This window comes from Tenrec ecaudatus, chromosome 5 (assembly GCF_050624435.1).
Source record: "Tenrec ecaudatus isolate mTenEca1 chromosome 5, mTenEca1.hap1, whole genome shotgun sequence".
Lineage (NCBI taxonomy): Eukaryota > Metazoa > Chordata > Mammalia > Afrosoricida > Tenrecidae > Tenrec > Tenrec ecaudatus.
In genome coordinates this window covers 76,597,633-76,616,933 of record NC_134534.1, presented here as the reverse complement: position 1 = coordinate 76,616,933, position 19,301 = coordinate 76,597,633, and the positions used below count along the sequence as shown (strand labels likewise).

General features: G+C 40.1%; 1 protein-coding gene across 1 annotated transcript in view; it reads right to left on the bottom strand.

The window, feature by feature from the left end:
- The window catches only part of TTPA (alpha tocopherol transfer protein), a 35,153-nt gene that overhangs the window by 8,360 nt on the left and 7,492 nt on the right, over window positions 1-19,301 (bottom strand). Inside the window, exon 2 of the mRNA XM_075550843.1 lies at window positions 18,294-18,447. Coding sequence (XP_075406958.1) covers window positions 18,294-18,447 — 154 coding nt within the window. The remainder of the gene's footprint in view (window positions 1-18,293; window positions 18,448-19,301) is intronic.

The following is a 19,301-nucleotide window of genomic DNA, read 5'->3' as shown; positions in this document are numbered from 1 at the left end:
AATCATCCCTCTGGGACATAAGGTAATTCTATTGATAGTGTCATCAATTAAACCAATGTTATAGAATTGAAAACACTGTTGAAAAAAATGACATTATATAAGTATAGACTGACTACCATCTGCAACGCATGAATTGTTGACTAGTACAAATTAAACTCTTAAGTGGCTGGACACTATTTACCCAAATAATGAAAGCTGGTGATTGGGCAAAGCTTTCTATATTCATTGATAGCAGAAGAACCATGCATACCAGGTTAATACATGTCATAATAAAGCAAGGAACTATTAATTATATGGTAGTTCCAGTCTACCATTCATTGGGCATCCTCAAGGTAAAAGATCCAAACCAGAGATAGCAGTTATATGATTCTTCCCACATAAGAGCGTTTCGGCCTTAACTGCAAGAGTTACAAGTGTATTATAGAGGTAAAGCCAGTTCATTTAGTGGGATTTCCACATGGAGTCTTTCTGGTGTGGCCTATGAAGAATGTAAGGTGCCTCCAAAAAAAAAAAAAAAAGAAAGAAAACCACCAATATCTAAAGCTCCAGTATGCTGCTCTAAGATTTGTCTGCTTTTGTTGTTGATTCTCTGTAAAAATGTTCCCTTCAATGTTTTTTGTAATGTTTATCTTGTTTTAAAAAATTACTTAATTTTTCCTTGTCTAGAAATAAATGTATTTCTCCCTATACTTGAGGGATAGATTTGCTTGATATAAGATTCTGGTTTGGCATTTTCTTCTTTCAAGGTTTCATATATGCCACTTAATTGTCTTGTTTGCATGGTTTCTGCTGAGTAATTCAATGATTCTCATTGGTCTTGCTTTGCAGGTGACTGTTCTTTTATCTCCAGCTGCCTCAGGCTTCTTTCCTTTTCCTTGATAGCTAAGAACTTGACTAAGACAGACAGCGATGCTTTTCTTGTGAGCGTGCCCGGCTTGGGGTCCTTTCGTCTTCTTGAAGAGTTATTTTTGCCTTTTTTATGGAGTTGGGGACATTTTCTTTCATCATTTCTTGTTCTATTTTCTCTCTGGATATTTTTGTTTCTTGATGCTCTGGGATTCCAATGCAGCATAGGTTGTACCCCTTGAGCGTGTACTACGTAATTCTTGGGCTTTTCACAGATTAGTTTGCTATTTTTTGTTAATTATTTTTCTCATCAGTTCTAGTCAAGGGGATTCTCTTCAAGTTCACCAATTCAGCTTTCCATTTCTTTGGGTTTTGCTGGGTTGTCTAATCTGTTATCTCATTATCTATCCTCTGCAATTCTATTTAGGGTACAGTTTCCAGTTTTCTCTTCATTGTGTTCTTTCAAACATTCCCCCCATCTATGGAAAGTAGTGGGCTATCATTCTTTAGAATTCTATTTATTAGTTTCATGGCTTTTCTTCAAAATATTCCATTGGATCTAAATTGTGTTTAGCTGTTTGTGTCCATTTTTCTTGCAGGTTGGTGTGTGTGTGTGTGTGTGTGTGTGTGTGTGTGTGTGTGTGTGTGTGTGTAGAGAGACCACAACTGACTCTCTGCAGCATCAGGGTGCAGCTGTCCGAGGTGTAAGGCTGCTGGGTCATGTGGGAGTAGTTGGCTATGTCTTCTCCAGGCAGGGGGATGAAGGGAGCTCCTTGATGAGGCAGAGGGCCAGTTGGAGGCTTCCCTGCTGGGACGCAGGAAAGACCACAGACTTCCTTTCTGGGGCATGAAGATGCCCTCGGTCATCCTTGGCAGGCCTGGAGAAAGCCGAGCCTATGTTGCAGGGGCACTGGGATACTCGGACCTTACTTGCCAGAATGGGGGGAAAGCAGTGGCTTTCCTTGCTGGGAGAAATATTGGCATTTTACTCTCATAAAGATTTACAGTCTCAGACACCCACAGCGGCAGTTCTATCTGACCTCTAAGTTCACTGTGAGTTGTAATTCACTCTATGGCCATGAGTTTGAATTTTACAGTATAGTGGTTCCAGAGAGGGAAAAGAAAAAAAACCTAGCATAATAAGAATAGGATATTATTTAAAAATAAGTACTTGAAATCTCAGTCAAGAAAAATCTCTGTTGAAAGGCCCAAATACAGAAGAAGAAGAAAAAGCACTAACAAATAAGCAGTGCACTGAAAAGTGAAGCTGAGACATCGTCTCAGAGTCAGCCCCAAAGCCCCCACGGTCAGTATGCACAAATATAACACAGGCAGGAGCTTAAACTCTAAGACACTTGGTCTCTGTAAGTAGATTAACTTAAAGGTGGAGTCAAATCTATTTGTAAGGAGCCCTGCTGGTGTGGTGGTTCTTTGTTGGGTTAAGAGCAACATGGTTGGCAGTTCGAAACCACTAGCAGCTCCGTGGGAGAAAACGCAGATTTTCTATTCCAGTAAATCAGTACAGTGTCCGAAACTCACGGGGGTCACTATGAGTCAGTATTGGCTCAGTGACAGTGAGGGCTTTTGTTTGTTTGTTTTTAGCTTTTAATTCTAAGTCTTAACATAAGTCTGTAATCCAGGTTGAATTTTAAAGTTGTCTTTTTCTAATAAGAGTTGTTGTTTTTTTCTTTTTCCTCCCCCCAGTGGCATAGTGGTTACATGATAGTCTGCTAACCACAATATCAGCAGTTTGAAACCACCAGCCACTCAGAGAGAAAGATAAGGTTTTCTATTCCCATTAAAGATTTATAGTCTTGGAAACCCACAAGGGAAGTTCTACCCTGTCCTATAGGGTGGCTATGCATTAGAATTGACATGATAACAGTAAGTGCTTAATCATACACCTTGAAGGAAATCATTTGTTGTTTTATTTTATTTCAATATATCAAAGTTGGTGGGATGAGTGTGCTATTCTGGTCAATGTCAGGGTATGAGTCGCTGACTGCTGGGCATGGAACACAGTTGAGGGCAGGCCGGGGATGCTGGTGGCCTGCTGTCATTAACGCCGTGATGCTGGAATGGATGGTTCACCTTGCCCTCTGGGTGGGAAAGCAGGCTGGTAGGTATAGCTGGGTAGGGTCGATGGCTCCTGACCAATGGGTAGTGGAAAGAAGGAAGAGTTAATGAACAAAAACGGCCACGGGGAGGGAGAAGGAAAGCATGAGAAAGAATAAAAGTATGAGGGAGCTGGAGGACACAGCATAAGCCCTGCCTGCCAGTCACAGCAGCAGCATGAGCACAGTGCCTAACCTGCAAGGGGCACCATGCCAACTACAGAGATTATGCTCCTGCATGCAGCTTGTGAAAGCATGCCTCGTAGATGTCTCAGATGGCAAGCACAGGGCACTGGGGGAGTGGAGGGAGGAGTTGGGTGGCCACAGGAGCAGGGTTGGGCTCAGTGAAACATCGGGTGGGGAGGGGTGTGGGGAAGCTTCACCTGCCACCAGGTAAATGGGAATGTGTGTGGGAGAGGGTGAGGCTACATTCTGGCTAATGGGACTGTGTTCAGAGTAAGAGAGGAGAGTACACTTTTATAGGTATGGGTCACTAACATGGTCGCCGGTCCACTTGTGTCAGTGAAGCTAGTCATTTGGTTCATGCCCTGACTCAATGCCTACAGCCTCCACCTAGCAGGTCTCCATCATGTGGGTCACCCACCCAAATGAGCAGAGACCACAGCTTGGTCAGCTTCTTCAGCTTTGCCTTTGACACTCGGGCTTCCAAAGTCTGTCTCTACTTGACTTATTTTCTCAGGTCATTGTGGAAGAAGGGACCCCCCACTGTCTCTGGTTAAGCTGTCCTCCTCAACCTCCTTGACACTACATTGCTTTCATAGTTAATTCCTATCAAGTTTCTTTCATTTAGGAAAAATATTACTGTGCGTTCACCATACCATTTTTAAGCCTGTAATTCACAGGTAAATTTACCTTGCTGATTTATTGAAGCTACAAGAATAGATTCTATCAAATTCATAGAGGACTTAATATTTCAATTTTAATTGCATATAATCAGAATGTCTTAATGATTCTCCTTGCAGACTCCAAGAAATAAAGGCTGAAATGACTATGATAAGTAAAGTAGTTTTTTTCAAACCAAATGGCTTTCCCTTATGTTGCTTTTACCAACTGCAATATTGTTGAATGTTGTCAATATTTAAATAAATGTTTTGATCACTGAAATCCAAAATTCTCAAATCAATCTGTTGTACCAAGTGACCATGTTCAAGACAGTACCCCCCGCCCCCCACAATGGAATTTTTTTTCAAAGCTATGTATTTACATTTTTTTTACAAAACAACCTTATCACCTTCAAAGTACTCTCCATTACACTTCATACATTTGTCCATTGTGTGATTCCATTCTGGGAAACATTTTTAAAACGTGGATGGTTGTTTAATAGATTTAATTATCTGAATGGCTGACAGCACCTCCCTAGTTTTTTTCTTCACCACTTCCATGCCATCAAATCACTGTCTTTTCATGTCCACCTGCCTTCATGGAAAGAAAAAGAAGTCACTTAGAACGAGGACAGGTGAGTAACGTGCCTGGGGCCAGAGAGGCATGCTGCTTTTTGCTCAAATCTGGCGCACTGAGATGGCTGCATGAGCAGGGGCATTGTGATGGTGGCAAAACCAGTCCCCATCTGCCACATATCCAGGCCTTTCTTTTGGTCGCAAGCTGTTATTTAATCTCTGCAGAACCTCTAAATAGAAAGCTTGATTACTATCTGACCTGGTGGGATGAACTACAAATGCACTATGAATCAACATTTTCTTCCATTCAGGAAGTTAATAGATGTCCAGAATGAGGTTTGTCATCAATCACCATTTCACCTTTTTTGAAATGAGAAAACCACTCATACACTTGAGTTTTTACCCATTACGCTGTCCTTGTAAGCTGTGTTCAACATCACAACAGCTTCTGCATATTTTTCCCAAGCAGGAAACGAAATTTCACAGCCACGAGCTGTTCTCTTAAAACAGCCATCACTAAAAACAAGGTTCAAGTGATACTGTTTTATGAAAACAATTCACTGTGACCCGAGAGAACCTCCCCAGCCAATGAGATGCTGGATGCTCACCTACTGAGGGAAAATGCGTACTAAGAAAGCTCCACTCACCCAGGGCAACTCGGGCTTTTTTTTTGGGAGGGGGGTACCTCTTTATATAATGAAAAAGAATATTAGCCAAAAGATTCCCTAGGAACTCATTGGAAAGGACATTATGTATCACTATGTTACATGGAATTAAGGCATGAATTCACTACTCCCAATTCAAGAACACTGTAGCACCTGTCTGGTAGTCACCCCGCTGAAAGACCCAAACTAGCACCAAGGCTCCCTGGTGACAAGACGTCAACAGCTGACTAAGCAACACAGTGCCAGTTGCTGAAATACTTGTTTGGACTTAGATTCCTCTTGATTGTTACTGTGATCATTGTGATTGGACTATTGCAGGTTGGTAACATTGTTCCTTGCATTAATGCTTTGTTTTTCCTCTGTGAACCCTTGCCTTTAATACTAGTCATGAATTGCCTTAGTAATATTGAGGTGTTTTACATTTTCACTATATCTTTTCACTCTTCGTTATTGAAAACACAAAGGGTCTAGCTAAGTTGCCCTTATTTATTGTCTCTGTGCTATTTTTCTCAATTACGAAGCACTTCTTAAGTCTTTTCATATTAGTCACTACAACTGCCAGAAGGCATGTCACAAAAATCCTTTTTTCAAATGAGCCTGCTCTATTGCATGGTCAGCTAATCTAGCCAATCGCTGGATAGTCCGTGAATGTCTCAAGACTACAGAAAGCCTCCAGTCAACTCAGGTTAGTCCAGTCTGGGAAAGCTTGCTAGTAATCTTGCTGATGTCATGTCAGCTCAAGAGCAATCTTTAAACCTTCTTTGTCAAGTACTTTTAGATAACAAAATTCCCTTGGATTCTTTGTCAACCCAGCAGAGAGGAGTATGTGTCATTGTTAATATCTTCTGTTGAACTGGGCTTAACACCTTTGTGGAGATGGAACGGGATATTAAAGAAATTTGCCAAAAGATGCATTTCCCACCTCAAAATGCATCCCCTTTCATTGATATGTTTTATTAATTACCTAAACCCATAGCTTCTTACATAGATATATTTTAACAAGGTTCACAATACTTAGCGTTATTTCATTATAATTAAAACAACTAAATACACTATGAAAGTTACTACTAATGCCTTACTCAGAAAACTGACACGTTGCTCAGAATCACTGAAACAGTGATTCATATACATTCATGAAAATGCTTTCTACTCCTGCAAAGAGTGACAGTCTCAACAACCCACAAAGGTCGTCATATGTCCTGTAGGGTCATTATGAGTCATAATCGACTTGGTGGTGGCGAGGTTTTTGTGGTTTTGGTTTTTAATTCCATCCATGGCCTTACACCCTTTCTTAGTTCCTCTAATGTGGCTCTGCTCCACACTGTCTTTTCTCAAAATATCATTGAGCTCGGGGTGCTAAAGCAGACAGTGCCAGTCATTCCAAGAAAATAGCATCTGGGGTCTTAAAGATTTGCACTGAGACAAGTGGCCACTCAAGAAAATTTGAGTACCAAGGTAGAAAATTTGAGTAATAAAATCTATGCAAAAGAAAGCACACTATCCTCTATGATGACAGTAATCCTTGATCAAAAGGAAGAAATGTATAAAAGTCCAAAATCAGAGGCACTTGATCTGTGTCAATAGAACAGCTTGAAAATGGAACCCTAGCTCTATCTTGTGATGACATGAATCTGGGATCCATGCTTAATTTACAAGTTGCCTTTCCTAACAACGGTGTTTTCTCTCCTGTACCCAACCAAAATTATATAAGAAAACTTTACTCTGTGGTGCATGTCAGACACATGTTCTCAGAGTGTGTTCAGAGGATTTTCCTTCCATCTCATGTAAATTCAGGATCCCAGGGTGCATTGGGACACAAACGATTACCCGGAACTCCAAGATATTCTCAACAAATATGTTGTGGCAAATATGTATCTTACCTCTGTGTTAACACAATGCAGTTTGATTCATATGTAATTTTCTTAAGAAATGCCTGCACAATACAGTCTCAGTAAACTTATCCAAAGTTTATAAGTTAAGTTAATCAATATCTAGCACACTTGTTATTAATATCTGATTTTGAAACAAGCCCTTTCCTGACATTGTCCCATCACTGAGCTGTTGACCCAACTGTTAATACATGTATCCTTTAATCACATGACAGCTCCAATATGAGAAAACTCGACTGTGATATCTGAACATTATACTCCTGTTTGTTTGGTTTTTGTCTAAACCTCATGATAAATGCCTGGGAAGCTTTTGTGCTTTGAGCTCCTTGTTTTCACTGTGAGTCCAATTCCAATCATTCTCCAAGCCCTCAGTAAAATTCTATTCACTCTTGAAACAGCACTCAAGTTTTCTCCACAACAGAAGTTAAGAATCATGCAGCTGCAACCAGAAGCTTTCACATCTAACAAATAAGAGCTCCAAAAGGCAATAATGCTGCGAACAAAGAAAAGGAGAGAAATAGAAAATGGCAGTGAAAAAATGCCATAAGCTAAAAACATATATGAACATCTTCAAATTAAAGGGGCCATGAGAACCTAAGAGAATGGATGGGTGGTGGAGACTGTGAGAGGCTGAAGATCCATCACTAAGTAATGGTAAAATTTCAAAATCCCAAAACGTCTGCCTTAGACAACTGTATAGAATAGTACTACGTTTTACTGAAATAAGGAACATTGGGAGAGATCAGTCTTTGTGGGAAGATTATTGTGGCAGTTACATAATCTGGTGTCAACTTGTCACGAAGTGGAGTCTAACCCGTCAATCAGGTCGCAGCTTGATGGCCTCATTTGGAGGCGTGAAGGAGATAAATAACTCACTGGAGGCCAGATACACTCCCTCCCTTCCTGCAAGAAATTCCTATTGACAAGCCAGATGGAGGGAGACACACTGATGGAGCCAGAGCCCTGAACCTGAAGGAGCCATCTGGAAACCCAAGGCAGGGCTGAGATCCTTCCACTGCCACTGGATCTATAAGACTTTCTACTCACTGGCCTGTCATCTGCCTGCATTCGGCATCATTGCATGGCTCTGTGAGTCTAAAGAGGAATTTATAGACTCGTATTGGACATATGGGCTAATATTGGACTAATGGACTTGATCTGGACTGGGCTGGGAGTTTCTCCATATACAATTACTCTTTGTCACTCTCTTACACACATATGAGGATCTCCCTGGATTTGTTTCTCTTGTTTACCTGGACTATTATCTATGCGTTTGAACGATGGCTAGGTGTAGAATTAAGTAAATAGAGTTGAAACAAAGAGCTGGTCTGGACTTCCAAGAAACTGAGTTGACTCTTGAGGCAGTCATTCACAAATTACAGGGACACAGGGATGGCCTCATTGCCAAAGTTGAGAGAGTGAGGTTGCTATGCTGAAAGGGCAGAAGAGCAGGGTCTGGTGAAATCACTCTCACATTGACTAGGAGAACAGTATCACCCAAAGCCAAGGGAGAAGAGTTACTATCCCTGTGAGCCAAAAATCAAAGTTGAAGCACAGAGCTGAGCATTGAGTTGAAGTATAGCCTCAGTCCAATAATCTAGGGCATGGCTAACATCCAGATTGTGCAAGGCAGTTGTCCAGATGATCTTAAGAGAAAATGTTCTGCTGCAGCTTAGACTTGATTAGTACTCATTATTTCTCTCATCTGTTTATTTGTTTGTTTTCTAAATTTTAACCTATATGTCCACTTTCCAATGAATTCTGCATGGTAACAAATCTAGTCCATGGTCAGAGGGGGTTCACCAGGGGCTTAATCCACATGTCTGTACCAAATCTTTTTTTAACTGAAGCAACTTTAAAATGTGTCAAAAAGGGAGATCAAATTATATTACATTTTGACTTAATCAACTTTAAAATGTTCTATGTCTGATAACAGGGCTATTCATATCCCTCAATTATGATTGGAGGGAATTCACCGGAGTCTTAACTCATACGTAGACCCTGCAAATGGATTTTGGGTTTCTACTGTCATCCATATCCTTCTGCAGACCAGGTGTTCACAATGCAAGCTCTGAATGCCATTCCCTCCTTCAAATTTTGATGATATTATTTACAATCCTTGGATCACAGAGGCTGGTATGCTTCTTCCATGTGGACTTACTTGGTTGATGCCTCACTCAGATAGCTGCTTGTTTGAAAACAAGGCTTTAAGACTCCAGATGCTATTTTTTCTGAATGCTGAAGTTTTCCTGAATCTAAATTCATCATCACACTTTTCTATAGCACCCAAATCTTCAGTGATCTCTTCACGATGGTGAGCACCAAGTGGGGCCATGCCATAACAACTAATTATTCTCAGATCAGGACTAAAATTAAATGGAATCCCAAGATCCATTAATTAATCTATGGTTTATATATGTCTCTGGTTCACCTTGGAGAGATCATTGTCCTTTTATGGTTAGAGAACATGATCAATCATTCCCCCTGGTGCATCACTTCCATAGTCATCAAGTCAGTGTTGGCTCATAGGGACCCTATAGGGCCGGGTAAAACTGCCCCTTTAAGTTTCCAATTCTGCACATTTTCACAGGAGTAGAAAGCCTCATCCTTCCCCTATGGAGCTGGCTGATGATTTCAAATTGCTAATCAAGCAGCTGGAAACCCCATGTGTAACCATTACACATTTATAGTGTAATTAGTTTAGCCAATGGTGTAGAAGTTAACACACTATTGTGGAAAGGAGATTATGGGAGTATAGGCCAGCTATGAATCATAATATATGAATTGTTGACTTGTACGGATTGAACTCTTAAGTGAGGGGGTTGGAGATAGGGCAAATCATCCACTAACATTCCTTCCCAGCAGTTGAGTCCTGCCTACCAGATTAATACATGTCATAATGCATTTCTCTTGTTTATAATAAAAAATGTCTCCTTGTGCTTGTTACACCACTGTGCTTTGGAAACAGTGACTTGGATTCTAGGTTTCATAAATTCACAGATGAAGATTTGAACTTAGAATTAATTTAAGACTTTGGGAATATTATAATGGGGTGAATTTGTTTTACATGTGGAAGGACATGAATGGGTATGGCTATAGCCGAAATGGTATAGATTTAAATGTGTCCCCTTAAAATATGTGTCGACTTGGCTGGGCCTAGATTCTCAGTATTATGCAATTATCTTTCTTTGTGTGATCTGAGGTAACCACACAATGTGTTGAAAATCCTCATTTCTTTGATGTTATTAAGGTAGTATTAGAAGCAGTTATTTGAATGAGGCAGGATACAATTTAAAGTATTAGATTATGTTTTGACTCAACTTCTTTTGAACTATAAAAGATATTAAACAAGCAAGCAGAGATCAGAGAGCCCCCTACTAGCACAAAGAAAAAGAGCCAGAAGTCAGGCATGTCCTATAGACCCAGAGTCCTCACAATGAGAAACTCCCAGCCTTGAGGAAAGATTGATGATGAAGATCTTCCCCAGAGCCACAGGAGCGAGACAGCCAAGACCCTTCCCTGACAGCTGACACAAGAACTTCAACCTCTAGCCTCCAATAACACAAATTTATATATTAATAAAGCCACCCAGTTGTGGTATTTATATTATGGCAACACTAGATAACTCTGACAATATATCTTTTCAACAATTAAAACATAGACAGATTCATAAGGTATTTCAAGAAAAAGAAGGTAGTTCACTGTAGAGAAGTCAAGTAAGATAAGACTAAAAATGTCCATTAGAAAAGAAAAGAGTTGGTGCTTTGTTAAGGTTATTTCCGGAGAAATGGAGTGGGGGGAAGGGGTGTCGGGGGAAGGGAGGATGAAATTAGACCAGAATGGGTTGAAGTGAAATGATGTAAAAAAATGGACAGTGAATTCAGTCAACACAAGAAATCGTGTTGAGAAAGAAAGAAAAGGGAAGGTGGCTGGCACAGAGGCTGGAGCACTACAGGCTTGAGGAGGGGGTCAGTTTTGTTTGACATAGGAAATCCTTAACAGATTATGGGTTGATGGCTAGCATCCAGTAGCAAGGAAAAACACAGATATTGAAGAGGAGATCATATGAGTGAAAAGCAGAGTTCCAATTCTTCTGGAATCGATCCAGATTTTGGTGGCCCTTTGAAATTTTTAAGGAATTCTGGTGGCACTGTGGGTTAGGTGGTGGGCTAAAAGACACAAAGTTGGTGGTTCAAAGCCACCAGTCACTTCCCAGGAGAAATATGAGGCTGTCTAGTCCCATAAAGATTTAGTCTCGGAAGCGTATGTGTACACCGTCACCATGAGTTGGAATTGAATTAATAGCCTTTTTGTTTTGTTTTGTTTTTGAACCTTTTGATGTGAAGTTTTGAACTTTAAACCTGGAGCAGACTAGTTTCTAAAAGGCACCTTTAAGTTTACCAATACTCTGGCTAATTACTAGACTCTTTTTTTTTGGCTACTGTGCTCTTTTGAATAATTATCTCTATTAAGTCAGTTTTGAGAAACAGAAACTCCAGAATCAAACCAGAGCTGAGTTTCAGGATAAACTGTTATGAAAGACATGCGCCAACACCATCTCCATGATAATGATGATGAAATTAGGCACAAGCATTTTTAAAAGTTCTTTCCTTTATAGAACATTTCTTTAAAAAAAGCCTGATGAAAGTGGGTACAGCAGAATTCCTGGTGGCAAAGAATATTGAGAGTAGCCTGGATTGTCAGAAGAACAAATATCTAAGGACTGACAGAATGCTCCTTTGAATGGAGGATGGCAGTGACATCCGTTTACACACTTTGGACCTATTATCTGGAAAGACAGGCGCTTGGAAAAGGACATCATGCTTGGTGAAGTAGAGGGTCATTGAAAGAGGAAGAACCCCCATGAGGTGGATGAAACAATGGGCTGGAATACAATAACAATGGGCTGGAACACAATAACAATGGCCTGAAACAATGGGCTGGAACACAATAACAATGGCCTGAAACAATGGGCTGGAACACAGTAATAATGATAAGGATGACAGAATAACCATAACTATTGACAACAAGCTGAAGTGTTTCCCTGATTTGCAATTAGTAAGCTATATACATTTCAATTAATTTCTATGGACTTGATATGGTTTTTGTTCTAACGAGAGATATAAAATTCCTAAGAAGGCACAAAAAATGGCCTTTGCTTTTTAAAAGCTTCAGAATTCTCTATTTGAATAACTTAGCATGTAAAAATCAAACTAATTCAGACATTGGCGGAATGTTACATTGATAAAAAGTATACACAAGCAAACTGAAAATTTTCACGCCAGAAGATAAGATTGACTAAAATTTCTAAACCAATCAACATAGTTTTCTAGACCTGTGCTCTCTTTATGGTAGGTTTTGACTAAATGTGACTATTTAAATCAAATTTAAATCAAATTTAAATGTTATATCTTAGTCACATTAGCTACATTTCTGCCTGCCACATATTATAGCTATCATATAAGAATTTCTTCTTCATAGAAAATTCTACCAGAAAGCACTAGACTACATCTTAAACTCCTCTAATTTACAGTTGTTAAAAGCACTAAATCAGAGTTCTTAACATATTAATTCCTTCTACATTATCTGTTTATGTATTAGAGGCATATCTCACTGCCATCAAGTTGATGCTGATGCATAGAGATCATATAGGACAGAGTACAACTGCCCCCTTGAGATTTTTAATTATTATTACTAGTTAGGAATTATTATAATTAGTTGAAAATTTTTAATTTAGTCTTAGTTGGGAATTAATACATACAGATATCATATCATTCCATATCTCAATCACATGAAATAGAATTGTACAATTTCTACATGGACTTCTTTACATCATCTCCCTTTTACCCCACTGCCACCACTGTGCCCCCTTCCCCCTGAACCTCTTGTTCCACTCGCTGTCCCTATAGGTTCATCAATCCTGGGTCTCATACACTGGAAAATGGAAAAGCATATAATACTGCATCAGGAAGGTAACCTTCATTGACATAACACCTCTGAGATACACGCTATTATGAACAAACAAAAACCAAATAACCCAATACACACTGAAAATACAGACAAGGGGGGATCTACTGATACCATTTCAACTGTTCGGGTCAGATTTATGCCTTTGATCTTCTATGCTCCTCTCTCCCAATCACTCTCTTTAGTGACCATCTTCCCCCCACCCCTCAATTTTACATAGGGGGAGATCTCTGAAGGCTGATTTCCTATGTAGTTCCACAACTGAAACCAGGGCTTCCACTGTCATCCATCGCCTTCTGCACACCGGGTTCTCTCAATTTATGCTCTGATACTGATCCCTCCTTCAACTTCAGATGATATGGATTCCAATCCTTCGGTGACTGATGATGATGTGCTTCTTAGTTGATATCTCACTCAGATGGCTGCTTGTTTAGAGACAATCCTTTAGGACCCCAGATGCTATTTTATCTAATAGCCAGGTACCATCTACATTCTTCACCACATTTTGCTATAGAACCCATATCTTCTGTGTTCCCTTCCAGAGGGCAAGTATTGAGCAGGGCCATGATGTCAGAACCAATTGTTCTTCAGTTGGAGTTAGGATGTAGTGCAAGCCCAAATCCCATGCCCGGATCTTTGGTTGGTGGGGTTTTTGTTTTGATTTTCTTCTTTGAATTAGCTGTGACTTAGGAGTAAATACATATGTCATATCATTCCATATTTCAATCACATCAAACAGAATTGTACAATTGCTACCATAATCAGTCTCCTCCCGGAAGTCGTTGATATCATCTCCCTTCTATCTTTTCCACCTCTCTATATCATGCTCCCTCCCCTGAAACTCTTGTTCTATTTGCTTTCCCTTTGAGTATTTGAGATGGCAACTCTTTTTTTAAAATCATTTTATTGGGGACTCGTACAACTCTTATCCCAATCCATACATCCAGCCATTGTGTCAAGCACATTTGTACATCTGTTGCCATCATCATTCTCAAAATATTTGCTTTCTACTTGAGCCCCTGGTATCAGCTCCTTGTTTTTCCCCTCCCTCATCACTCCCCTCCCTCATGAACTTTTGATAATTTATAAATTATTATTATTTTGTTATGTCCTACACCATCCAACATCTCCCTTCACCCACTTTTCTGTTGTCCATCCCCCAGGGAGGGGGTTATATGTAGATCTCTGTAATTGGCTCCCCCTTTTTACCCCACCTACCCTATCTTTCTCTTGAGCAGCTAGTGGTTTTGAACTGGCAACCTTCCAGATCACAGCCCAACTTTTAACCACTATGCCACAAGGTATCCCAGCAAAAGTCCTAAAGATGGCATTTTGAATCCATTCTTTGTCACTGTGAAAGCAAAGTCTGGCAATATGCTTCTGTTGAGATTACAGTCAAGAAAACCCTGTGGGGCAGTTCAATTCTGTAACACAGGGGATCACCATGAGTTGGAATTGAATTCACCTCTAGGGGCTTGGGTTCCTGGCAGGAATAAGCTGCTTGTGCTCAGCTTATAAGGCTGACTGAATTTGCTCAGGGATGCCAAGATTTCAGGATCTGCTGCTATAAGGATAATAGCCACAAAAATCTAGCAAGGTTGGTTTTTATTCTGTACCAGGTCATGTTCTAATATTGTATAACTAGTTTTAATACGCACAGCAACTATGAGATACATGTTCATGATCCTTATTTTACAGAAGGAAAAGTGAAGTCACAGCTCCATCATTTTATACACATGTAAAATGTGATAGTGCTGGACTTCAAAGCCCGGCAGTTGGCCACAGAGTCTGTATTTATGAGCACTAAGTCACAGTCAAAGGTAATGTCGATGGGTACCTTGAGTGAATTCTGACTCAGCAATCCTGTATAAAAGGAGACAAAGCCTGGTCCTGTGCCACTTCAACATCATGGCATGTTTGAGACCCTGTGTGATTCATCCCATTGAGGATTTTCCTCTTTTGCACTGGTCCTTCCTGATAAAAACTCCAAAATATGTGAGGAAAAGTCTCACCATCTTCCCTCCCAAGAAGCATTCTGGCTGTGCTTCTTCCAAGACAGGATTGTTTGTTCTTCTAGTAATACAGGATACTTTCAATATCCTTCACCAACACCATAATTCATAGTATCAATTCTTCAATCTTCTCTATTCGTGTATATGAAGCAAATGAAAATAACATGGCTTGAGTCAGACACACTTCAGCCCTCAAAACCAAAAAACCAAACTCACTACCATCGAGTTGGGTCCGACCCATAGCAACCCTGTGGAACAGGGCAGAATTTCCCCTTGGAGTTTCTGAGAATGGAACTGTTGATGGGAGAAGAAGGCCTGTCTTCTGCTGTGGAGCTGCTGGTGGTCTCCAACTGTCAGCCTTGCAGATCACACGGCCCCACGAGGACAGAATACACCACCAGAGTTCCACATAGTCCTCAAAATGACTGTTTGTTTGCTTTTTAAAAACACTTTAAATAGATCTTTTGCAGTAGATCTGTCCAATGTTATTTGCTCTCTCTCTCTCTTTCTCTCTCTCTCTCTCTCTCTCTCTCTCTCTCTCTCTCTCTCTCTCTCTCTCTCTCTCTCTCTCTTTCTCTCTGTTATTGGATTGCTTGACTGCTGCTTTCATGGACATAGGCTGTGGATCAAAGTAAAATGAAATGCTTCACAACTTCAATATTTTCTCCATTGATCATGATGCTGAGTTGTGTTCTAGTTGCGAGGATTTGTATTTTCTTTATGCTGAAGTGTAATCCATGTTGAAAGCAGTAGCAGTCTTTGATCTCCATCAGTAAATGCTTCCAATCTTCCTGGCTTTCAGAAGGTGAGGTTGTGCCATCTGCATATCATAAGTTGTTAATGAGTCTTCCTCCAATCCTGATTGCCTCTTTTTCTTTAGAGAATCCAGTTTCTCAGGTTCTTTGTTCAGCACACAGAATGACTAAGTAAGATGAAAGGATACAACCTTGATACACACCTTTCCTGATTTAATTCCACACAGTAGTCTGTGAGTTTAAATGACACTTTCTTCTATTTTTTTTTTTGCTGCAGATAATTCATATAGCTGCAGCAATACAATAACAAGTAAATGCCAGAGTTCAAGCTGGAGTCAGAAGAGAGCATTCAATGAGGGATATCATTGCTGGTGTTGGGTGACAGCAGAGAGTATGAGAAAGATACTTGCCTGTGCTTTACTGCCTATGCTAAAGGATTCCACTATGGGGATCATAACTTATCTCTGCACATCACTGCAAAGAACACGAATCCCAGAACACCTAGTTGTCTTCATGGGGACTCTATATATAAACCGACAGGCAGTCATTCAGTCATATTTTTTCACTATGCTTATTCAAGCTGTATGTTGAGCAAATAATCTGAGAAGCTGGACTATTTGAAGAACGAGGCATCAGGATGGGAGGAAGACTTGTTAATAGCCTGTGATAGGCAAATGGCAAAACCTTGCTTGCTAAAAGCTAGACATTTTGTTTTTTGAGTATTTGGGGAAATGGATCAAGATCTAAATTCTTAAAGAACCTTGAAAACATTATGCTGAGTGAAATGTCAATCATTAGATTAAACAAATATCATCACATGATTTCATTTATATGGCATACCGAGAATAAGCAAAGGGGTGAGGGGAAAGGGTAGTTATTGATTACAAAGCACTGAGTTTCTGTTTCTGGTGATGGGAAATTATGACATGATGAGAGATAATTATTTCACAACGTGATTACTGTAATTAATAGCTCTAAATTGACCATGAAAAAAAGTAGAATTGAAACTTGTGTTTCCTACAGTCATCAATTCCAGTGGGATTCCCTCTGATGGCTCCATTAGAAGGTGGCTCTGACTCAAGTCAAATGCCTCCCTTTTGTTTTTAGTTTTGTTATTATTTTTATTTTCAGTATTTTCATAAATCCAATTTTTTATTTGGGGTTTGGGAAATTTGCATATAAACGTAAAGACATTTTTATACATCCATGAAGTACACAAATGATAATGATTCACTCTGTGAAGGGTTGGCAATGTGGCATTGCATCAGTTACGGCCGTCTCCACTTGTGGAAGGTTCTGGGTCAGCTGGTAGAATTATCCAGGAGATTAGCCCATCTCTAGGCAGACTAGGAAGCACTTCCTTTGTGATTCCTTTGCTCGTACTTTCTCAGGAACATCCCACTGCGTCCACATAGCAGGCAGCATCTATTCAGGTCCATCTTTTCAAGGAACCGAAGCCCCAGACCTGGTTTTGAAAAGACAGCAACTACTTCTGTGGCTGTAAAAATGCTGACAGCCTCTCTCATTTCTCTTGGATATTTCTGCCCAGGTGTATATGTTACCTTAGTCAAACGTGCATCGGAAGCGATGAAAGGGCCTCTTGCCGGCATCCCAGTACTAGCAGCAGTTTTCTCCTTGCTGTTCCTTCAGGGTTCAGGAAATCCGCCCATTTTCACTTGAATTGTCAGAAAATTCAGAGGAGTCTTCTACCAAATTTTGTTTTCTATCCAAATCAAGAGCTTTTCCATCTCAGGGATTGCCCCATGCCTGTGTCCCTTGCTAAAACTATCGATTTTATGCCCATCTAGCCTGTAACTGCCTCCTAAGTCCGATACTTATCCTTAATAATGATTGAACAGTATTTTTCATGTGCTATTTCACCAACTTTTCCCCTATGACTATAGTCCTTAAAGATCTTCATATTTGTGTCATTTATATCCAGATGTAGAGCCTTTCTTGCCTCCCTTTTTGGATATGCACTTTCAGTGGCATGACTTCTGTCGCTAAGCGTCTCGCGGAGGACAGAAGTAGTGCAGTGGTAGAGGAACCGGAGCGACTCCGCTGTTAATTAACCCTTGAAGCTTCTGATTGTTTGATGGCCTGAAGAAGAGCACAATGTAGAGCTGGTCGACAGTGAACTTGGCATGACTGTCTAAACAAGGAAGTCAGAATTGTACCAGCTGTTTGGATGAGTGAACAGTTCAATTGTTGTCTGCTGTTCAGGTTGAACATTGCCAAACATTCTATCTGCTTGGGCTCCCGACACCAACTTCATCAGGGCCCAAGGCATAGCGTGCTAGATATACAGCAATATTTGGAACAACAAATCACAAATGTGACCATCTGTAAGTGAATATTCAAGAATGATAATTTCATCCAATTATACCTGGTAGCTCTGTATATAAGATATACTACCAATGATAAGCTAGGGGGGAAAGAAAGAATAAGATGGTTTTCCATATGACTCATCATAGTTCTAATATGTCAAGTTGGAAACTACCTGCCTATTTTACAATAATACTACTCATATAATGAAGATGGGAATCATGGACACTGGTGGTGGTGGTTTTATTTTCCCTATATAGTAGTCAAGTAAAAGAAAAATAATAGTGCTGTGTATCACTTACCGATTCTGTAAATAAGAACCTTGCTGCCAGTGGGATCCCTGGATCTCAGGACCCCAACATAGCCTGCTTTCAGAAGGCCAAGGATACTTCTTGGGTGCAGGTTTGAACTTATTTCTGGACATTCTTCCCTCCATTTATAATAGTTTTTTAATAACTGAAAAGTAAAGTGAGAACGAAGAGAGAGGCACATTAGTGCAGATGTTAAACATTGTGTAAAAATGGTAGGAAAGCCTGGGCACTGCATATGAAACTTGCACGTAAGGGCCTCCTTTGGGATACTCTCACCATGGAAATCAAAGGTTCTCTTCACCGAGGATCTGAGGTGTTGGGAATTAATCCCAAGTGATATTATATCAGTTTGGTGATTGGATTTTGGTAAAGTATGATTTGAAGACATCCCATTTCCTTTTATGCCCCCAGTACCCCCCAAAATTTTAATCAACATATGCCAGAAATATAAGCACTGCCAGCAGATTATACAGATCACCAAAAGAAAATTATACACTCATATTGAAAAGTGATTGTGCTTGAAATATTTTATTTATGATTTTCAACATTCCCAATTTTTCTAAACTGACAATTTTTCATATACTTGAAAATGTCTGTCAGTCAGTCATGTAGAACTTGAGTTCAAATGCAAGAAGGGTAGATTTTATAATAATTAAGCATCATTAACACCAACTTGGAAAGATGACCAAAAAATGATCTAGACAAGAAAATCCAATGAGAAAAGAAAGAGATGTGGGTAAAGCCCTGAGCGGAGGAGCCAGGTGGCTAGTGCTTACTCCTTCGCTGCAATCTGAAAGGTCCCAGACACCAGCAGCCAACTCTGCAGGAGAGAGACCGAGCTTTCTAGTTCTGTAAAACAACAGCAGCATCCTTGAAACCCACTGGGGGCCGTTCTACCCTGTCCTATAGGGTCGCTGTGAGCTGCTGAGCTGAGGGCAATAGAGAAGAAAGTGGCACTGTGACTGACACGAGAGAAAAGGAGCTATGCTGATCTGCTCA